This window comes from Aphelocoma coerulescens, chromosome 1A (genome assembly GCF_041296385.1).
Source record: "Aphelocoma coerulescens isolate FSJ_1873_10779 chromosome 1A, UR_Acoe_1.0, whole genome shotgun sequence".
Classification (NCBI taxonomy): Eukaryota; Metazoa; Chordata; class Aves; order Passeriformes; family Corvidae; genus Aphelocoma; species Aphelocoma coerulescens.
In genome coordinates, this window is record NC_091014.1 from 30,376,572 (window position 1) to 30,399,500 (window position 22,929).

Consider the following 22,929-nt stretch of genomic DNA (forward strand, 5'->3'; position numbering starts at 1 on the left):
CCTATACTTAAAAAAAAATCAAGAAAAAAAGTAATTCATCTCCCAACGCTAGGAACACCTTTCAAGCACTCAATTTTTTTTTCCCCAGGTACTCAAAATGAACTGCAACCAAGCACTTTGCAAGCCATGCAGGTGTCAGGAGATAACTCTACTACACTCATGAAGCTTGAACCTGATAGAATTTTTCCTGCTTAGTGGTAGCTGAATCATGTCATTCAAGCATGAATAAATCCATGCATAAAAGGCTATTTCAGAGAAGATAAAAGTAAGAGAAACTATCCCTGTAACAGGAAATTTATTTTGATCATTTGCCAAAATACAACATTTTAAGTTACTAATTTTCAAAACCAGTTAAAGATTCCTTGTAATACACTGCTACAGATTAAGTAGATACAGTGTTAACACTGTCTTTTGTTTATATTTATGGTAATTTTCTCTTAAAGAATATTCAAGAGCACCTGAGCTAACTGGTGTTTAGAAAGAAGCTTTATAATCTTCTGCATTAAGATTACATACATTTTTGCCTCTATCACTGGACCACTATTGGACCACCACAACTGAACAATCCAGAACTACAAGCAGAAATGTTCATAAATACCTGTTATTTAGCCAGCCCCTAAAAGCTTTGTATTTTTACCTAGTAATTACACTTCAGTCATTTGAAGGAGAACAGTAAGAAAGAAAGGCATATACTATTACAGAAGATAAGAGCTATCAATTCATTCCAACAGAGGTGAACTTTATGGTTTAAGCATTGTAGGCATATCAACAAACTTATTTACTGAGCTTCCAAGAGCTCTCAAACATCACATCTCTGAATACTGCACATCTCCAAATATTGTACCTCCCTGAATATTGCACCTCTCCTTCTCTACTACCTAGTTTTCCCTTTCAGACAGTGTTATCTTCTAAGTTGACATCAGCCATACTTCTACCTACACTTCTATTCCAACCTCATCCATTACAGTTTTATTAATTATCTAATTCCGATGTTGTTTTCAAGATTGTAAATACTTCATCGTTTCCTTTAAAAAACTAGGAAAACTAACATTTTTGGTTTTTAAACAGCCAACAGTCATTAATACAAACATACAAGAGTAAAGTTTCTGTCTTCCCTAAAATTCCCATAAATGCTCAACAAAAAGGATGTCATCATTTTTACCCTAGTCTTCTTGTTGCAGGATGTGACTACATTTTATTTTACAGGGTTTGATCTAGCTTCTGGTTTAGAAAGCATATTTATAGAGGCTGCAGAGACTTGTCTTGCTTTAGGATCTGTGTGTGGAAACTCATCCTGTACTGATGCTCTCGAAGAAAATATTTAATGCTGCAAAGGATGGACTAGTTTTTGTTGTTGGGACTCTTAAAAAACTTCTTTATAGCACAGCAATTTACATGCCTAGAGATGAAAAATACTCAAGAAGACCACATGTTATCTGGAACAGTTGCCTTGAGTAATTTCCATGACCCAGAGCTCAACACAGTTGTTGGGGTCCCTCCCCCCTGCCATGTGGTCCTGGGGGGGAGGCACGGGGTTTCCCTGGCCCTGGTCAGCCTCGTTCCCCATTGGTTGGTTTGTGTTCCCCTGAGCGGGCAAAGGACCCTCGGGTCCCGTGATTGCCTCAGCTCCTCGGCAGAGCCCGGCCATGCGGCTGGAGAAATAAACATCTCTGAAACATCTAGCAAGAATCACTCCTTATATTTCTTTTCCATGGGCCTCGTTGACTGAGACACATGTTGCAACATCCCTATTGCAACACACAGTATCTTCCTGCACGTAAGTAATTTTAGACATCTCACAGCAGTACCTGCTTCCTTTATTTCCCTCACCTAGTATTCACCAATAACCTATGTTAATAGTATTTCGACTAGTTTGATACCGTGAGTAACTTGATCTCATTACAGCAAAGCAGGTCCATTTTGAGAACCAAAAAAACAACAAAAAAAATCTATGTACAGTACTAATGACCAACACATGCACCAGAAGTACAGTAAACTCTCAGTTGCCTGAGTTATGCATTAAACATGCAGAAAACCAAACTGGCTTAATGCTGAAGCATCTTCGGGTTTAGCTGAATTTAATTTATATCGAGCACAACTACATTTGCACAATGCTGCTTCTGTAGCCATCACAAGTCCATAAAGCATTTAATGTCTCCTGCACTACCCAGAGTAGAAGCTCCAATTCTGACAGGCCTGAATTACTTATCTGTCAATCAGCTTTAGGGTTCATCTGCTACAGTCTGGAAACAAGGAGCATGATGGGGCCAACTGTGACAGTTTTTCCTTGAACCAACTCCAAATATACCTACATCTCAAGAGAGTCCATTAGCATGAGGCACCCCTGCATGTAAAGTTGGGATTAGATTTGTCCATTTGGTGCCACATATCCTGGATGCCCAGAGCCAGCCAAAAAAGACTGCCAAGTAGTAGACGGCGCGCCAAGCGAGACTGCCGAGAAGCACAGTGCAGAGACATTAACAGTCCAACAGAGCAGCCAACATACTAGCTTTGATTTAGTGGGAGCCATCCTGGATTTAAAGTGGTCCACACAGAAGCAGTACCCATATCCTCCCATTATCCACAGATCTCAGAACACAACCTACACTTTTCTATACAGAAATCTTGATGCTCTAATTAAATCCCAGTGCTTTTTTCAACCTGTTGTGGGAAGTGGATTGTCATCTGTAATGTGCAGTTTAGAAGGTTCAGACATCCTGAAGAATGGGCAAGTTACTCAAAGGCACACTCTTTCCTGAAGCTCTATCTCCTCTGTTTTGTATATTTTACTGCAGCAGAAATATTAAAATTACAGCTTCCCAATTGAAACACAATGAGTCTAGATTAAGGAAACACTGTCACCTCAGCATTCAATCAAGCTGAAAACCTGGATCCAGAATATCAGCCAAGCAGAGCTTCCATTTTAACGTGATCCTTTCCTTCCCTTTCCTCTTCTCAAGCCCAACCACCTTCTGGCTTCAATTCAGGCCAATAGCTCTTGCCAGAGGCTTATCCTGTCTCAAGTGGCAAATTATCTCTTTTCTAAAGCTATGGACACACATGACTTATCTAAAAACTTTTGAAGTAGCGCATTAGGCCTGATACTTAAGTCTGCTGTTGGGCTCTGGTCAGCATACTTACCAAACCTTTCCTCCAATAGCTAGAGAATACCCTAGTCTGGTTTTACTGGACTAGATCTTGTCCCATCTTAAAAATCAGAAAGAAATTGTCTGTGAAACCCTGCTCCTACAGAAGGATGTTAAGTCCTAGCTGCCCAAGGTGGTATTGATTGATTCTGGGTTCATGGACTCAAGTTTCTCTTCCAAATACTAAGCAGTTACCTTGTGAATGACAGCAGGATTCAATGAAACAGGCAATATTAAGGAATCAAAGAATCTTTTGGGTTGGAAAAGACCTCTGTGATCACGATGATACTATCAAACAGAAGAGGCAACTATTATATATCTGGAATTGTCTATTCACCAGAACAGTTCAAGACTGATCAGCAATACCTTATCTTCTACCATGTTTTCCTTCCCAGAAAAAAAAAACAAATCCTGAGAAAAAAAAAGCCTGTGGTATTTCTTCATAATTTTTCACCTTTTAAAATGTACAATCTCTACATGGTATCACATATATTTCAAAATTTCAACTTTGTACATGAATTTCATCCTTTTCTCCACTTCTTAGAAAAAAAGCCCCACCACCAAATCAAATCAGGCTTCAGAGACTTAAAGCGGTTTTATTCAAAGGCACCCCTAATCCTTAAGCAGTACCATTTATCTACACTTCTCTTCCCTGCAGGGAGACATTGACTTTTTGCTCAAGACAGCAGATTTATTCCTCAAGAAAGAGAAGTTAGAAATATCTAGAACAGAAACATTACTGGTTTCATCTTACCCTTGGTCACAGAATACTTTCCTCAAAAATGAAAAATCCACATTATTCTTTAAATAGAAAATATTCTTCCCTTTCAGGTGATTCAGGAGGACAGAATAAATGCTTCCAAGATAATGCAAGTTCCCACATCTTCTACTCAACTTCTTGCTACTTTTAGGCCTTCACTAAAACGCACACAGCTCAGGTAATGAGTTCAGCATGTTTCTGAACATCAGCTTCTTTCTGTCCTACCAGCACGGCATGATAGGACTCATTCCTCAGAAACCTGTAGTCTAGTCAATTAGCACCCTGAATTTTACTCTCCAGGCTTTTACAGGACTTGCTATTGTCAAAAGGTCTCACATGTAGTAAATAATCTATCTACGTATGTCATCTTTGGTCAAACTCATGTAGCTGACTGCTAAAGAATAGAACCTGTACAAAAAAAGAAATGCTTTTGTCTTTACAGTTTCCACATTGAGTTTTTTTAAGGTGTCTCCTTGGGAAAGTCTCGGAGATCATTCCAAAAGCTGCACTGTAAACACAGGGTATGCTGATGCATTATGGACTGAACCCAGAACGCTTGTCACAGTTCTGACTCACGTAGGAGAAACTCTAAAATCAAAGTTGGGCATTCCCAATTAAGTATCTTTGTGCAAAGCATAAAAGAACAAGGTCAACCAGCTTGTAGGAAAAAATACCTAGAACTACTCACTGGGCTTCAGAGAAAGTCAGTCAGGTCCTCCAACTAACCACTCAAGTTTTCCTAAAACCCACCTTCCCCTTCACTTACTACTTTTGAAGGACACCTGCTTAAAAGGCAACCTTCTGTAAAGAGATGATTGTATCCCTCTCTCATTCATGCCATGCAGACTTTCTATCTGCTCCTTTCTATCTGCTCCTGTGCAGCTTCTGTGTTTTTAACTGAGCTGACTCAGCTAAGATAATCAATACTTTTTTCAAATGGACTTCTAACATCAATCATATACTACTATTCCTGCTCCACCAGCTTTTGCTACTCCCTCATCTAGCAGTGACTTCAGAAATGCCTTGTTAACATTCCAAACCCTAATAAAATCCTGATTTGCTGATGTTTGTTTCATACATGTCTTTTTAAAGTCTAAACAGAATACAGTTAAGGGCATTAAAATCTTGTTGAGAATGAAGTTAAATCATTTAAATTCTACTCTGTCCTTTCATTACTACACTGGGTCATTTTGCAATACAGATGTACAGGCTTTAAATATCTTATAATTTATCTGAAGATCATTTTCCACTCAAATCTATCCTAAATATTAATGTCTCAAGAAGCTAATAGAAATCTGATACCCACAGTAATACTCTAATCTCCATTTTTCTAGTTCAGTCATTACTGGAATCTCAAGAAAAGCTTATCTTGACATACTTTCTACTTTGTCATCATATTCTAGCTAGTCTCTAGTCAAATCTCCTCCACTACATGTTCTCATTTCTCTAAATACTAAGGTCCACGTTCTCAAATATACCTTGACACAGTAACTAGAGCAATTAATTAAAAAATAAAAGGTTATTCCTAATCTTGAAAGCAGGCAGGTATATACAGGGACACAAACAGAAACAGGCATGATTTTAAGGTAAGCAGCTTTCTAAACAAATTGAAAGATGTGAAGAAGTGGTTTTAAGTAGAAGATTTTTTAAGGAATGAATACTCCTGTAACACATATTAGGAAAGCACCTTCACATAGATATGAATGTTTGGAGCAATTCTTACAGCATTTACTTCAGTAACTTCTACAAGGCACAGCTATAGTTAAGTATTGCAGCAATATTAGAGTATGACAAGCTTCCTGTGCATTTTCAAAAAGACATTAATTATGCAATGATCTAACTCTAACTTTGTAGTAGAGCTTAGACAGCCTTTCACTCAGCAGATCACAGAACAGGTTGCAACCAGCAACTTTGGAATGCGACTTTCCATGATGGATCGATGATGTAGATCTAGATGGCAGAATGTCTAAATGGCTCTAAATGTCAGAATGGGGGGGGGAGGGAAAGATAGTTCAAATTCAGTTTCTGCAACAAGTAACACATTACCTTGAAGTAGACGCTACTAAGAAGTGACTAAACTTTCCTCCCACCCATTGGCCAGGTTTTTTTGAAGGTTACTTCCCTTCTCCCACCCCCATATACTGATAACAAGTTACTATATAAATAGCAGGTAATTTCCTCAGGCATGTTTTCTCTCTTTTTCAGAGGTCTTCCTGCAAAACAGGTAACAAAGACACTAGTGATTTTTGTATCAATGCCACTTCCAGAGTCTCGTTTCCCTCCCAATGTAACTGGTTTTAACAACAAAAAATGTAAGCAACTTCACTTAAGCATTCCCCTAAAACTTAAGCACATACACAGCTACCTGAGTCTTCCTCGCTTTGAGCTAACCTCTGCCTCCAAAGAGCTTAACTTCAAAAAGACTGGTCTTCTTTTCAAGACTAGGAAATCATGGAAAATTTCATTTGAGGCCTACATTTGTATAGACACTGAAATGGTATTGACAGTGTTAAATAAAAAAAACAGGACCAAATTTAATTTCACATCATAATCATATCATGCCTTAAAATGCAAAAGAATTTCCTAGAAGTCATGTAATTTTTACTTGAGTTCTTTATAATACAGAATGAAATAACTAGAAGCAAGACGTGCCCACATGCATTAAATCACTGGAGTAGCTGTCCTAATGTAATAATGCTGACAATCAACAACCAATTTGACACATACAGAGTGGCAGAGTCTTATTAAACTCCCAAGTGAGAAGATAAAAGTGTAACTGTTACATATTGGGCCATTCATTCCAGTTTATGCTTAAAACTGTACCATTAAGGTGTAAGTATATACAATCTGGCTGCACAGAAACCAAGCAGAAAATTCCCTATCTTTTCTACTGATCTTTTTTTGTGCTTCAAGACAACAAAATTTTCAAGTGTTAGTCTGACAGTAAACATTTAAAGCATGAAATATTTTTTAAACTTCAATAGTGGAAGGCAGTTTTTGTCAAATGTAAAACACTAATTCCCAAATAATTAAAGAATTGTTAAGCATTTGTACACACAAAATGCACAACAGCTTTTAATATATCCTTCCATATATTTGCAGACTAGTAGCTACAACGTTTTCAGATTTTATTTTCTTCTATCACGCAATTTTTCAACTAATAATATTTTCTTCCAGATTTGATACATAAGCAAAATTTGCTTTCTAAAATTATATTTATCTTTTTATTGACTATCATATCTACTCCACAATCTCTTTCTGCAGCACCTTGTACAAGAAGACCTTTTAGGTTCTGCCAAACAATATTCCAGAACAAGGGAAGTTGCTTTTGCAACTTCTCTATAAACCTAGCACAAACATGTTCCATTACTATTGCTGGTTTTTGAGATCAAGTGCCAGTAGGCCACAACTTACCTCCCAACAAACAAACAAAAAAAATCTGTATAGGCACATCAGTGGTATTACTTAAAGTGAACAGGAAATCATCAGGGACACTGTGTATAGTAAGTAGTATTGCAAATGCTGTGGCCAGCTAGATCTTGTAAACTGTTCTACACAGAAGCAAGCAGCTCATGCAATGATGCCACTCCTGATTTTTAGCAGCTTAAGTCCTACTATGAAAAGTAAAAAGTATTTCCTACTACCAGTTCTTGTAACGCAAGTACAAGTTGCTATCAATTAAATTAAATCGAATCACTACCAGGAGAAGCAGTCTTTGGTTCTGACACAGATGAGCTCACTCTCCCTCAGTCATCAGTACTCTATTAAGCTATTCATAGAATAAAAACTATCAGATTAAACTACATTTAGCTTGCTGTGTCACATGAATATGCCCTCACTAATCACCACACAAAGCCATCTTGTGAGAAACTAGTCTTTATTTCTACATTGAAGCAGTTCATGATTAAATGCATCTTCTACAATTTGCTATTCAAAATTATTTTTTCTCATTATCATTACTTCTGTCATATCCTAGAGTATTAACAGTCCACTTCACTGCCTCTGCAAATAATGCGACTGAATAATTATGACAGTGCAAACAATGGAGCTAGTGGTCTGTATGAGAAAACATGATATAGATCCATCTGCATATAGCAGAGTAGCAATGCAATTTCTACACATCCTATGTATATTTGAATTCTAACTTTCAGACAACTCTGATTTGTGCTTTCATATCCCTAGCTGTTTTACAGTGTGAATAATTTACTTGGAATTCATCCATTCAGTGCATTTCTAGCAATTCTGTCTTTCAATAAAAGCTGATTCAATTAGAATAGACTCACAAGACCCATATGCTTTTATCGGTCACTGTGAAAATGTGCAGAAAACTACCCCTTGAGGCAGTGTCCCTATTTAATCATTCCCTTAAAGGGAATGCCCTATTTTCCAGATGACATTTAGCAGATGAGGCCAGCAAGTCTCCTGAAGACAACTGGTACAGTGCACAACAGCCTGCTCTAAGTAATATCTGTACCAGGACCTTTAGAAAGACAAAGTTCATCTTCATGGATAGTTTTTAAAGCAGCCATCAGACGTTACTTCTCCAACAACCAGTTTAAAGGCTCCAACCTCTTGCATACTGTTGTTAGAATTCTTCCCCATGTGCCACAGGCTGTGGTGCACCAATGCTCAGAGTGACAGCTATACTAAAAATAACGTGCTTGAGAAACATATGGGTATCAACTAGTTGATGTTTCCTAGATGACACCTTGCTATATATGAGCAGGAGTCAGGAAGCTCAATTTCCTCTAACAGCATCCTCTGAGGAGGCAGTATTTGGGAGTTTACAGAAAAAGGAGTGGTTACAGTCTCCTAAACCCCTAGATCCTTGGGATTCATGGGGAAGTGACCTCTTCCAGCTGCCAATCTCACAAAAGATTGGATCCACCATGCTGCTCCTCTGCCCCTTTCCTGCAGAAACTGTGAAACCTCTTGCACCTATGCAGAAAAACATGCAAAATATGAGGTTCACACCAATGCAGCAGCACAGTCACTGTTGCACTGAGCAGGGTCGATACTTGGTACAGCTATTTTTGTGATCAAACCAGAAGGAGCTTGCTTCTGTCCTATCTTTTTCATTCTGCACTGCAGATATCTTCCCAGAAGGTTGAAGCAACCTAGAAATTTCTTCCATTCAGAGCCAGCCCCACCATAAAGATGTCCACCTTGAGTAGGGGAAAAGGCTACACTCTTTCCCTAAAAAATCAAGTCTCCATAATATTTCTCATTAAGATGTATATTAATCTAAAAAGATACCACAGAATGAGTCCTCACCTTCTCTTTTATCCTTCTTATTCAATCACAGAACTACTAGTGCACGACCCTAATCACAGATTTCAATGATAGTCATAACAAACAACTTTCCTTTCACAGCATGTGCCAAACCAACTTTTTTCAGCTTTTAAAGCTGGGAACTCTATTTCCATAATGAATTTTCAAACCCCTACTCTTTCACACTTCTGTTTTTCTACTAGGCACTGTCATATGAGCTGTATGGTACAGAGAAAGTATATTCAAGCATCATGGAAAAGTTTAAAGACAGGTTCCAAATCTTCAGTAAGTTAGAATGGGAAAACTTTCAATTGCTTGTTTCCTCCCCACCCCTCAACTCCTAAGAAAACAAGAAAAAACTTGTAGCAGACGTCAAGGTCATATCTTCTAGTCTTCAGTCTGACTTCTGATGGAAAGTTTGCCAGCCAAAAGCCTCCTAACAACATTCTGCAGCTGAACTCTCCAAGTTCAAGCCTGCTCTACATCAGCGTACCACATACCAGTGGAATGCACTCCAGAGAACAGACAATCCCCAGGATCTCTCTTGTCCTACTTAAACCAGGATAAGCTACTGCATAAAAGTATAAAAACTGAACACTTAGTATTTTGTTCTAACTAGTCTACTTCAAAAGTATCTCGTAGCTGACTGTATGAGCCAAGAAGACATCATTTGATACTCCGAGGAAATGTTTTCCAAAGCATACTGTCCTAACCTGACTTTCAAGATGAAAAGCACAGGCATTTCTATCAAGTTTTAAACAGTAATAGGCATAGTGGGCTGTCACAACAATCAAGGAAAAATTGGTATAAAAAGTTAGGGGCAGAAAATGCAACTTCTCATCACTTTACAGGTGATACAAGAGCTTCCTTTTTACCAGCTAATCTTCTCTTTTAACATACTTCATCTTATTTGACGTCTTTATTCAAATCCCAATAGCTTTTAGTTTAGGACAGACAATTTTCCCTAGAAAAGACACAGGATAAGAATACCACTGGCGGCACTAAACACAAAGATGACGTTTCCACCAAAAAAAAAAAAAAAAAAAGCAGCAAGCAAAGCTACAGATATCAAAACACACACTACTTATGCCCCAAAGGAAAGTACTTAATCATGGAAAGAAAGCAAATACTGGATGGCATAGTCTTCTTTGCTTCAGTACCCACACAGAAGTTTCATTCCATAGAACCAAATTAAACAAGGGAGTATGAGTTCAAGTTAGAATAAGAAACAGACCACTGAATGTTATTTATGGCAGTCAACAGCCTCTAATGAAATTCGCCCTCAGAAAAAAAATCTTTAGAAAACTACAGGAAAGGTGAAAGAAGTCATCAAGTACTGCAGAAGAAAAAAAAAAAGGAAAAAAAAAAAAGAGAAATCACAAGATGGGCAAATGAAAACTCAACCTAACCCAAATTTCAGAAAGATACTAGAATGAAATTATTTAAGAATTAAAGGGAGCATTAAAGGCTAAAGCCAATTGGCTTGACAGTCTAGTTTCTTTCTTTAATGGAGTAGTAGTCCTACTAACTAGGAGAAAAGAAATACATGTTGCCAATCTTGACTTGCAACACTGTCAAAAATATATTCTCCCACTTAAGTTAAACTATGATGAGGACAAAGTTGTGCAGAACAAAGTTCAAAATTTGGGTTTGCTTGTTTAATAGTTCTCACCAACCAGCTGTAGATATATTTACATGTATCTATGGGGTAGCATTTATAGTGGGGTTTTACATGCATACTATTTGATATTTTTAATTATACTTTGGACAAAGATATAAAGAATAGAACAAGAATCAAGCTGAGAGGTGGTGAGAACTATCTGACAAGACAATCCTGAGTGAAGGTGACTCAAAACGAAAATTATCCGTTCCAAAAAAGACAGCACAAAGCACAGCAGGCCCCACAATTGCATGAACAAAAGCCCTGTTGAAGTAACAGCAAGATAAAAAAAGGACACCAGACTGTAGCGGTGTAGATTATATTAGTAGTAGATTATATTTTTTTAGGAGCTTCTTAGAGTAACAAATTAAAATACCTGTCAGGTTCAAAACTACGAAGATTTAACATGAGACTTAACCTTAAAAAAAAAAAAGTCAACAACCCTCCCCCTACTCCTTTCTAAAATACAGACTTGATTTTCTTTTGATTGGCTGCCCGTTGCATTCTCTATTGCCCATAGAAGCTACACCCAGGAGGAGCATCTAACAGAGCCACCCAATCAATAAAAATTCATTCATTGTTATATAACATCATTGAAATTGATGTGTGCAGAATTCTTAAGTTACACTATATTTTTCAGGGAAAACAATTCCTAAATAAATTCCTAAACAGTTTCAAAGGTTACTTTTAAAAACTCTTTTTAAAAATAAGACTGGAAGTCCAGAATGACTGGATTACTCAATGGCTATCTACAGAGCAAAAGAGAACTATTTATTCTTGCTCCTCTTCATAATTTAATATTAACACTAAACCATAAAACTTGTAATACATAACCCATATTTCACCAAGCTCTATATGACTCTTCTACTCACTTCATTCTTGCAAATATTTCCTTCTCTAAACTACCACAAGTAATGAACAGCTCTTTAGTCTGTTGAGCTTGATTCAGTCATGTATCTGTAAAATCAGCATGACAGGCAGTTCTTCCTCTTTTTCTCCTTCCCAACCTTTCCCCTGACACACACGCGCATGTGCACACACAGAGGCTGCATTCTGGAAGGCAGAAGAGCCCTTAACAAGCTGTTGTGAAACAGACATGTTAAACCAGATATACAAGAGAAGTACCAGCTCTCTGTCCTCAGCAGTACTGCATTTCAACAGAAATACAAATACCAGATTTGATTAAATGTAACTGATTTGTGCTTATAAACATCCAGATGGTACATGACTAAACACATTGCACATGTTTTCTGAAGAAAAATGACCTTGATATCCAAGTTAAAAAATTAAACATTTTATTTATGCGTCTCGAAGCATAAAACAAACTCATGACAGTTCCAAGTAGAGACCTCATATTTAGGGGATCACCAGATACGACTATAAAATACATGCATATATTAGATGGCCAAACTCTCAGGCACAATCAAGGAGCACAGATCAAACACCAAGGAAATGTACTAAGATTCTATCCCAGTTCCTTATATCTCACACTCTTCTGTCTGGTGGGATTTAAATTTGGCTTTTCATACCTTAGCCTGTGAGAACAGGAACAATTCAGTGATGAAGATCGATGATCATAGAACATGGACGCCATGCCCCCATTTGGCTGGTTATATATTATCTCTACTTCAGCAGTAAAGGACGTTAAGAGGCATAGATCCCAAATCCACAAAAATTCATCCTGACTTAACATGACTTTCTCGTTCTGGCTACAAATTTCAGGGGCTATTTTACAAATTATATTGGATATAAGAGCTTACTCAACGTGTATCAAATAGGAATCCCTTAAAAAAAACCACCCTAAACCTAAGGAAAAAAAAAAAAACCAAACCAAAAAAACCCATAAAACTCAGATTCACAGGCAAGATTATGTTTTTGCTGAATTTAAAAGCAAGTAATGAAAGTAGTTCTAAAAAATAAAGTAAAACCCTAACAATCATAAAATACACTTCTGTACGACAAATCTTCCCCTATTACTAGCTAAAGGAACACTATTAGTGAAAATATCCTTTGGAATTCCGCCCTTTTTCCTAATCTAAAAATCACAGAATGTTATCAAGTCTGAAAAGGGGAAATTGATTGCATGTCCCTGCACCTTTTTTTCCTTTGTTTACACAGTAGGATGTCATTCCAAGTACTTCAAAGTTTAAAAGCCAGTATTTGCAGTTCCTCCTGTAGCTCTCGCTATACTGCCCTGCATGCTCATCATTCACACTGAAAGGAGAAGTGGTTTGTCATAGCACGGAAAAAAGAATAGGACCTTGCAACTAGAGACCAGACCACGTGCATAAAAACCACACGAAGGAAAGCAAAGGGACAGGTAATTATAAATCTGGATGCTACTGCTAACTGAATAACAAGAGCATTAATAACACTTCTGAGGAAGTTGAAGCAGAGAGATGACAACAGGGCAGTAATGCAGCCTCCTAGAAGGCAGCAGAGAGTAGGAAACATGCATTCCTTCAGAGGCAATGCCAATCCTTTTGTGTACTTCTTCCCAGCAACACAAATTCTTAATCTTCAGCTTCACAACACATCTGAATTACAGTGACTAATGGTGTGAGCTGGCAAGGAAAGCAAAATCCAAACATCTATTGAAGGACAGACAAACTGGGAGCAAATACATGCTGCAATAAGGTCTGTCCAAGGATCCAGCCCAATTCTTGAAGGTCAACCAGTATTAGAACACTCCTGATTCAGAGAGTGCCATGAAGAACAGAAGGAAAGAAAGAAAAGAAATGGTAGCTTGCCAATGGAGGCAACTTTCTTTTGACAAAGCAGTAATTGTGAGAGTCAAACCAAATTCAGCAACCCCATTATAACTTCTCCAGGAGCCATATAATTCCCTTCCGTGTTTCCAGCATACCGTCATTGCCTCTGTTGCTTTTCCACAATTCCAGTCTGGGCTTTTTCAGTGTTCTAGCAGAGACTTCTCTGTACAACATGAGTGACAGAAGGGGAATGATGATTTTCAAGTCATTTAGTCTCAGCAAAAGTTAAACAATTTCATGGGGCAGGGAAATCAGACCACTTACTTAGCCTAAGGACTTTTCCTCTTGCCAATCTGCAATAGCTTTTGCAAACAACAAAGTTTCTCAAAAAGGTCATACAATTTCTTTATAATGTAAACTACTAGGCAACCTAAATATAGAGGTTGCTACCAGTTCCCTCCATAACACAGTACATGAGGGTTCTATTCAGTATTCCTTAGTTGTGCTTCTAATGAACTTCAGCAGGAGATTTGTTCAAGAAAGGAATAATTATTACAGTCCTATGTTCCTTATATTTATATAACATCTTTCATCTAGAAAGATTTCAAAATGCTTTAAAGGTCACATGTAGAAAATTGCTATACTCAGTGCAGTCTCCTATCAAGAGGAACATAGTAATTTCTCAGTACCCAAGCAACAAAACAGAACAATTTATGTTAGAAAGTAAATACTAAAGCCATGTCTACAGGGAGAGTTTAGATCCTCAGTGACATTACCAAATTAATGTCTGGCAACAATTGTAGAGTAAAAGGTAGAGGGATCTCCATCTGGCAGATAGGATCTTAGTTTTACAGCTGACCTGCGGCACATTTAACTGGCACCATGCTGGGGCACTGCTTTAGCACTAAACCAAAGAGTGCCAGCTTGGGAATCAGTTACACCACTTCCTGCTGCATCCAGGACTTCCCTTGGGACATCCCCCTCCAAGCACAGCCCAGTTTAACCATTCAATGCAATACTGCCATGGACAAAAAGTTAATTTAACTCCATGATCCAATCTGCTTTGAAAATTCAGTCTAGAAATAAAATGTAATAAAGAAATTGTAAAAATTATTTGCACTTAAAAATAATCTTTAAAATTCTGTCAGTTACTAGAGAACATAATCCACATCTAGCCTCTGGTACAAAAGGTAATTCTTTCAGAGAGAAGAAATTACTCAACAGTCAAAACTCCCACAAACCCTGCCCATTCCTGAAAATATTTCTATAAAGGTAAATGTGCATAATCAAATGTTTTAATCAACTTCATACCTAATTTCCAGTGGCCTTCAAACCCACTTAATTTCAATAAGATTGCCTGGTTTTCCATGTGCAAATCTGGTCACATTTAGTGAAGTTTAACATTCAGAATCAGGTATTACACATTTCAACACAAAGAAAGAGATTTCTCTGAATTAAAAAAAAAAAGTTGCATTTTACAGCGTCTTATAGACCAAGTGCCAATCAGTAAAAAAAAAGAGTTGAAATTTTTAAGTAAGAACCATTGCACAGCAACAACCATGCTGATGCATCAACTTAATCTAACATCAAATTTCAAAATGGAAGACTAAAATAAATAAATAATGCCTTCTCAGTGCCATCAAAACATGGTAGTACTGTTATCCTGCCCCATGTTGATGAAAACCATTTTGTCCTATAGGCAACACCAACAAATGCTTTAACAAGGTAATAATTTGGTCACTTGGACTCCAGATCCTTGGGAAAAATTAAAAAAAAAAAAAAAAAAAATCAAAAAATCCACCCAGCTGGCCTTTTGTGTTTCTTTGGCACCCTAATGATTCTCTCCATGGACACAAAGGTCTACTTACTAGCTCAAATCATATATCAGAATTGGAGACAAAAGCTGCCTGGCCTAAAACCTCAACTTTTATCTACCTCATGCCATGTGTAAAACCTGGACTTAGCAAACATATGAAGATGCAACCCATCTAAACCTTATGGGAAAAAGAGTCCCATAAACGTACTCAGGTACACATTGTTACAGAGTTTAAGTAGAAAAACAAAAATCAACCACAGTTCACATGCCAGGTCACTGCTGGGGAGAAAGTGGAAATCAAAGGAAAAAAAAAGACACTTTGTTGCAAAATTATTTAAAAGATGAACTATTCAAGTAGGGAAACTAGAAGGCAATGAAAATGTCTGTTTCTCAGGAGCTCCATTTTTTGTTTGTTTGTCAGTTTCAATGCTTTTATCCAGCTGAGTTTCCAATGCAACAAAACATAATTTTAAACTGAGTTTTCTTATCAAACTGACTGGATGTTAAAGAGGCTTTTTTTCATGCTGTTTTTAAAGACTTTGCATTAATTCAGCAGTCTTATTTTGCTGAACGCTGCCAATCTGTACACATCTCTCTGTGATATAAACATAACGTCATTGTTATAACTGGAAACCGCAATATATGTGACAGATGCAATTCCCTCTTGGCACATTTACCTTACTGATTTCCTTTGTTAAAAAAAAAAAAAAACCAAAACATTCAACTAATATTCACAACTAAAGTTATGAGAAGTCCTTACAATATTCATTCTGTTTTTTCAGAAGTCAGAGAAACCAACTCCAGAAATAGAGAGTAATCATTTTTGTCAAGCAATTGGACCTAACCTTCCACTTACAATTTCAAACATGTAACATTTGTTGCAAGTCATACTCAGCACTGCTTTGACCAATGTCTACAATGTAATTGCGGCTTTTGATAGGATTGCAATTTGATTGCCATTTAAACTTCTCTTGCGGATGGGATTAACCCATAGGTACGGTAACGTAAGAAAGGATTCTTGAGCACCGTTCCCTTCCGTTAACATGCACGGCTACAAGTGCGCTCAAGTCCGTTTGTAAAAAGCCTCCATTCCCCAAGCACACATGTTCAGGCCACTGGCAGGCACAGGAACCAGTTAATCCACCGCAAGCTTTGTGACTGGTGTACAGAGAAAAGGTTCTCTTGGGCAGTCACGGTTACACCGGGAGGCAATTCCATACAGCGCAATTCAGCTAACAATTCCTCCCTAAACACTGAAGGGTTATAATCCACCCCCTGTAGCCCCCGGAAACCTACACGGTGATGCTCTGCGATGAAAAACGAATTAAAATAATACTAATACCACTAATAATAATCAAATAAAGGGGTTATGTATGAGGCAAAGTTAAATTCACATAAAAAATAATTTTAAATTAAAAAAAAAATATTTAAAGGGTGAGCGTCTTAGCAGGCACACCCCAGAGGATAGTTCTTCTTCGTGAGAGGGGCACAGTCTCTCCAGGGTTAGGCTGTGCAGGCAATTATGCCCTTCCTGGTATTTATTATTTCTGTTTCTACACACGCCGGCGCACCGCTGGGTCAGGTTCACCGAGGAGCCCCGGGCCGAGGGAGGCTGTGTGTTCCCGCCCCCGCCCCTGATAAACGAGACCCGATTCCTGTCACGGCCGCCCTCCCTCACACGCTGGGGATGCACCGCGGCTCCCCCGGCCCCAATTCCTGTCACGGCCGCACAGCCGCTCCCCCGCCGCCCCCGCTCCCCCTCCGCCAGCGACCCACCGTGTGGAGGTGCCCTTCCTCACGTCGCACATCAAGCACTTGAAGGCCTCGGCGCTGTTGCGGAAGGTGCAGACGCTGCAGTCCCAGTACCCCTCGTCCGAGGAGGGTTTCGGCTGCCGCTTCGGCCTGCGGAGACACACGCGCGCCAGGGGCAGCACCGGCCGCGACGCCCCCGCCGCCCCCGGGGCGCCCCCGCCGCCATCGCCGCCGGCCCCGCGCTCCCGGAGGGCCCGGGGGAACGAGAAAGCGCCGCCGCTGCCCCTACCTGGTCGGGCTCTTCTTGTCTCCCATGCCGGCTCCAGACGCGTCCCCGGCCCGGCCCCGGCGCGGCCCTTTGTGCGTTTGTCAATAAGGAGGAGCGCGGGGGGTCTCTGCGCTCTAGCGGGGACCCGGGGAGGAGGAGCCGCCGCCGCAACCTCCAGCTGTCGGGGAAACTCCCGCTGCTGCTGCTGCTGCCGCCGCCGCCGCTGCCGCCGCCTCCCGCTCACGTGTCCCCCCGCCGCCAACCAGCGGCGCCCGCAGGCCGCGGCGCCCGGCGGGCCGCGCACGGCGGCACCTTCCCTCCGCCGGCAGCTCGGGCGCTGCGAGCGGCGGCGGCGGCGGGGCCGGGGCAACGCGGGGGCTGCTGGGGGCGGCGGGCGGAGCGGGGGCGGCGCCGGCGCCGGGGGCGGCCCCAGCGGGGAGGCGGGAGGCGGTGCTGGGCAGAACGGGCAGACCGGGAGTACGAGTGACTGCAGCCGGCCTGCACGGCTCTTGCCTTAGAGCCGCCCCTCTGCTATCGCCCAGGGTTGCTCTCTCTAGCATCCAGATTGTTTTGTGCTTCTCCCCACGGAAATTGCTCCATGCCGTGGTTTACAGTAAGAAACAAACGGGAATAAGCTGAATACGAAGTTCTGCTTAGAAGTCTTGGTCTAAAGCATCCCGTTGGCCTGAGGCCAAGGGAGAACACCGTGGGTACCAATACAAAACCAGGAGAGAATGGTGTTACCTTGTACCTGTGCACAGGGTGGTACTTTTGCACTTAAAACCTTGCAAGTACAGTGTGGTTCACATGCATCATAGCAACCTCAGACAGGACACGGGTGTTTACCACGTCTACTATCAGAGTGCACCCGAACCCAGTCACAGACTAGGATGCCATTTTGCAGGATGCTGTGCAAACAGAACAAAGAGCACATGTCCTAAGTACATAACAAAGACAGCAGTTAGACACAGGTAGACAGCAGAATGCAAGCAGACACTGAAATTATACTGGTCAGCATCTCAGTGGCCAAAGCTATTGCTGATGCATTGTCTTTATCAAGAAATGATGGAATTTTGGGACCAAAATATGCCCAAGGGGAGTTTCACTGAAGTGTGTGAGGACATAGAGGTGTTTAAAAATTAAGCAAGTGGACAATGGAGAAACTTTCTGATTCTGAAGGCAAAGTTGTCAAGACAAATTTCAGCTAGAAATGCTGGGATATGATGAAGAGAGGGAAAATGTAGGTAAAGTACTTGACATCTTAGGGAAGCAATTAAAGACCCCTTAATTGGGATGTAACATTTATGCAAAATAACTAACATTTTTATAAGACTTGCAGTTTTCTGTGTCTCTCTAGGAATGCTGTGTGTCAGCAATTGGAAACCTGTGTGGGATTTACTTGTGGCTGGCCATTTATCCTAAATTCCTTCTGCATTCACATTCTGCTTCCAGTATTGCAATTTCCCTCACCTTATGGTTCTCCTTCTGTATTTGCCTGACATTTTCCTTTCTTTCTCTATTGCAATTTCTTTCTTTTCTCTTTATGCTTCTCATGCAGTCTTCTGTAAATTATGAATAACATGTATGGATTGCACATCTGAGGGTGAGGCATGCCACACGCAGACAGCTGGCCTGGGTTCATTTGCATTTAGTTAGACATCTACATGAACTAGGAGCCCAGACCCAGGTCTCAGCAGGAGAAACAAGCTCATGCTGAAGGTGATTGATCTCATGCTAGGACAGGAATACAATTTTCTGACTTATGGGGGCTATCTCTTTCCATTGACTATAAAGAGTGCTTTGCACCAGTAGTCCAGAATTGGATGTTTAAAATTACAGAATTATATGAGATGTCTCACCTATGCTTGAACCTGACCTTATGTAGAAATCTCTTGATGGGAAGCAGTGGAGAAACCTGTTTCCTTGTGCCCTTTTCCACAGCACACTCTTTCTACTGTGTAAATAAACATTATTTCCCCACTTTTGGAAAGCAATTATTTTGAAATAACCGCTTGCTCTTGACCTTTCCTCCGTCACAGCCTCCCTTTCTCCATACTGATTGTGAGAAAAAGAACTTCCACTGATGTTTACAAAATGCTGAGATACGTTGTAATCCCTTCTTGGAGAATATTACAGCTGGTGGGGTCAGTGGCTCTGACCCAGGAAGAGGTGGCCGGTCCGGGGAGATGGTCCCAAAAGGAATCGCCTTCCCAAGGCCCGGTGTCTTCCTCTCAGCTGCTGGCAGGAGGGCCCTTGCAGAGACTGTCAGCTCTTTAGTGATTATCAGCTCATGATTTCAGCTCAGCTCTGCAGGGCAACCTCCAGGCCAAGCCAGACCAGAGAGAGATGAGAAGGCCCGTGTGGCTGGTTCCACACAGACGTAGCTTTATTGTTGGTTCCCTCCAGCGAAGGAGAAATCCAGGGACGAACTCTCTCTCCCACAGAGCCAGGGGGCTTCCTTTTATAGGGATACAGGGGATCAGCAGGGGACCAATGGGTTACAGAGGGTCTGGGACAGACCAATGGGTTACAGAAAGATCTGCATAGTGTCTCTCAAAGGATTGTGGGTCCACCTTTCCTCACCATGACCCAGAAGTGGTTGCCTTTCCAGGGAGTCCTGCTGGGTGATTGCAAAATCTCTTGTCTCAGCAGAGATCCCTCCAGGGCAAGGGCTGGGCATATCCCACAGGAGAGAACCATTTCTAATCAAGAGGAAATGCAACTCGCAGCCATAGATGTTATCCCTAACAGAATAGTAATCTTTCTGGGTTTGTGCAAGGGTGGGTCTTATTCTTGAATAATGTTGAAAAGGAAAAAAAGACTATTTTCCTTGCACCCTTGTTCTGTCCTCAAACAGGAGTACAAGAGAAGACCACTGAAAGCATCAAGCCATCCCATGTCATTTCTGCAACTGAAATGGTTACAGAAGGCATTATTTAGCACCAATGCTGGAAAGTACACGAACCAGGTGTGTGTAGTAGTCAGATGCTGAAGAGATGCAGGGGGACTTTGATACAAACTGAAAAAGCTGAGAATTCTATAGTCAGGTATTTTGTCATCCAGTGGTATTCATGTGAACCCAGAAAACTCATCTGTCTTTGCTAAATATTTGAATGACACATGATCTAGAAAGTTTCAATGACAAAATTGATGGCATCAGTATTAGCAGTCTTTTAAAAAATGTTTCTGGGAAAGAAAAGGGATGAATGAACCATCATTTTGAATACCCTTTATTGAAGTTTGACTTCATCTAGAATAACAGTTGTTCCAGAGCAATTATTTGCACCCTGTTTTAATTCAGCTGAGACAGAAGGGATGGGCAATATAATTGTATCCTTTTACATCAAGTATTCACTCTCTAGCTAGTGTTTAGTCTCTTATTGTCTTAAAATTGACTTTTTTGGTAGCATTGTACAAGGGAAATTCTCACTGTATGATTATGATATTGAAAATTATATATGCTGATAGCTTTGTGGAAGTTATGTATTTCAATATATGGTATAAAAGTTCTGGCATTCATGACTTGTCAGTTAAAAGTTTATTCATAATAAAGAGGATGTGAAAAGGGATGGTAGCAATTTTTAAGTACCTATTTTGTGAAAACTCATGCTGCAGAGAAAATTACAGTTGTTCCTGAAAAAAGGTGTTCACATACGAGGTTATTAAGAACAGGCTGGTGCCGTGTAAATCCATACCAAGATTTGCCATTTAGTCAATACTTGAACCATTGCTGTGCACATCAAACCTATGCCAGTTGCTGCACTATCAGCATCTTGAGCAATTAAGTAATCACTTAGTCACTGCTCGAGCTTAACAAACTCTCCATAAAGATGATTATCATGATGTTGTAGATAAACCACATTTTAATCCCTATTCATGAAAAGGAATACTGTGTAAGTATAAAATTGTACTAGAACAAATGCATGTTATTCCATCACGGTGTATCTGTTTTGCTTGGGTTGCACTGATAAAATTAATACAAATAATGGGAATTTTACTACTGAGGCGTTTTTTGGCATGTTAGGTATAATAAGGCCTGAATCCTGCCTGGGCTTCTATGTGATACTGCGGGGGAAAAAAATTTAAAATCAGAGATAGTGAAAAGGGAAAGCTGCTTGCAGACTCTATATAAAGACAATAAGACTGGTGACAGTGAACACTGCCCTTCCAGCCTATGTTTGCTCAGCCTCAGGGGCAGCCCAAGCTATCAAAAGACATACCAATGGTTCCTGACAACTCATGCTTCTCTTACTAGTGTGTGGAGGCAAGTGAGTGAAATTCTGCTTTAGAAAGGGCCAGAAGAGAGAGGGACCACACCAGAATACTTCATAACATCAGAGAGCCTAAAAGCCGTTTTAAAACAGTTTTCACTTCCTTGCATGTACAAGCCTGACCTAAACATATTGTATAATTTTTAGGGAACTATACTACTTACGAGAATTGTTTCATCACTATATCCTTCAGGTTTCACAGAGTTAGAGTGGCCTTGACATCTGCAGGGATATGCAGTCATGAACCTTGAGTAACATGGTGGTAAATAAGTCCAGGAGTCTTTCTAGGGCCATAATTTGACTGTATCTTAATGCAAATTTGGCTCGAAATTCATACAGATGATTGTACACAGAACTCTTGCAGGTTACAGCACAGCAGCAGTAGCTAAGTGCGTAAGATCAAGAAAAATCTGATCAAAATTGTTTTTTTTATATTTGTCCTCTGTGAACGAAATTATCAAACCACTCACCTTCTGATGCTTGGTAATTATCAAGTAATTATTTCAGTGACTGCTTACTTGTCATTCACTCTCCCAGTTTGGGGCCAGCCATTATCCTTTCAGATTTTCTAGTGAATTTAAAAGTTGTTCAGCTCTATAGTTTCTTTAAATCCTCTGCTTCATCAAAGAAAACTCTTGAAGTTTCCCTACCTTTGCCATTTGGCTTCTCCCTGAGGTAATCCAAGATGTGAAGGATCACTGGTAGGAATGAAAAAACATTCTCAACATTCACTAAATATTTCTGGTCCTTTTGCTGAGATTTGGTGGCACACAGTCTTTTAGACTGAAGAAGATAATCAATTTTGGTCAGATTGCTAATAAATAATACCAATACTTAATTCTATCATACCTCTTACAGAAGAGGTTTGCTAAAAACTGTGGATGCTAAAAAGCTAGGGGCAGAGGAATTTTCCAGCTGCTCTACAATTCTGTGAAGTTTTTCCTTTCTCATACAGCTCTGACAAACAGTGAAGAGGGTTTTGTAAACTAATTCTCTGTCTCTACCTGCAATTTGTTTACTAGTCTTGTTTCTGTATATCAGAAAAAAAAATTTTGAATGGGTGTTAGAGAACCCCAGCCAATCCTTCTAAGGGGTGGCTGGTCAAAGGACCAATGACCTCCTGCCATCCTTACGTATGAAGGTATATAACCTAGCTTGTAATTAATAAAATAATCCCATTCCATTCCATATTCTCCTTGGATCTGTGTCATGATTCTTGCCGTTTCTCGGTACAACAGCAACAAAAAACTGCCTGTGAAAGGTATACCAGGTGA

General features: G+C 40.0%; 1 protein-coding gene across 2 annotated transcripts in view; it reads right to left on the reverse strand.

Annotated features, from left to right (window-relative positions):
• YAF2 (YY1 associated factor 2) overlaps positions 1-17,726 on the reverse strand; it is a 32,122-nt gene extending 14,396 nt beyond the window's left edge. The window contains exons 1-2 of one of the 2 annotated variants that reach the window (XM_068997636.1): positions 17,406-17,721; positions 17,141-17,266 (exon numbers count right to left, since the gene is read on the reverse strand). In XM_068997636.1, coding sequence (XP_068853737.1) covers positions 17,141-17,266; positions 17,406-17,431 — 152 coding nt within the window. In that variant the 5' untranslated portion in view covers positions 17,432-17,721. Of the gene's footprint in view, positions 1-17,140; positions 17,267-17,405 lie in introns of both variants that reach the window. The other variant, XM_068997644.1, reaches the window with a different exon arrangement.
• Between the last annotated feature and the right edge of the window lie 5,203 nt (positions 17,727-22,929).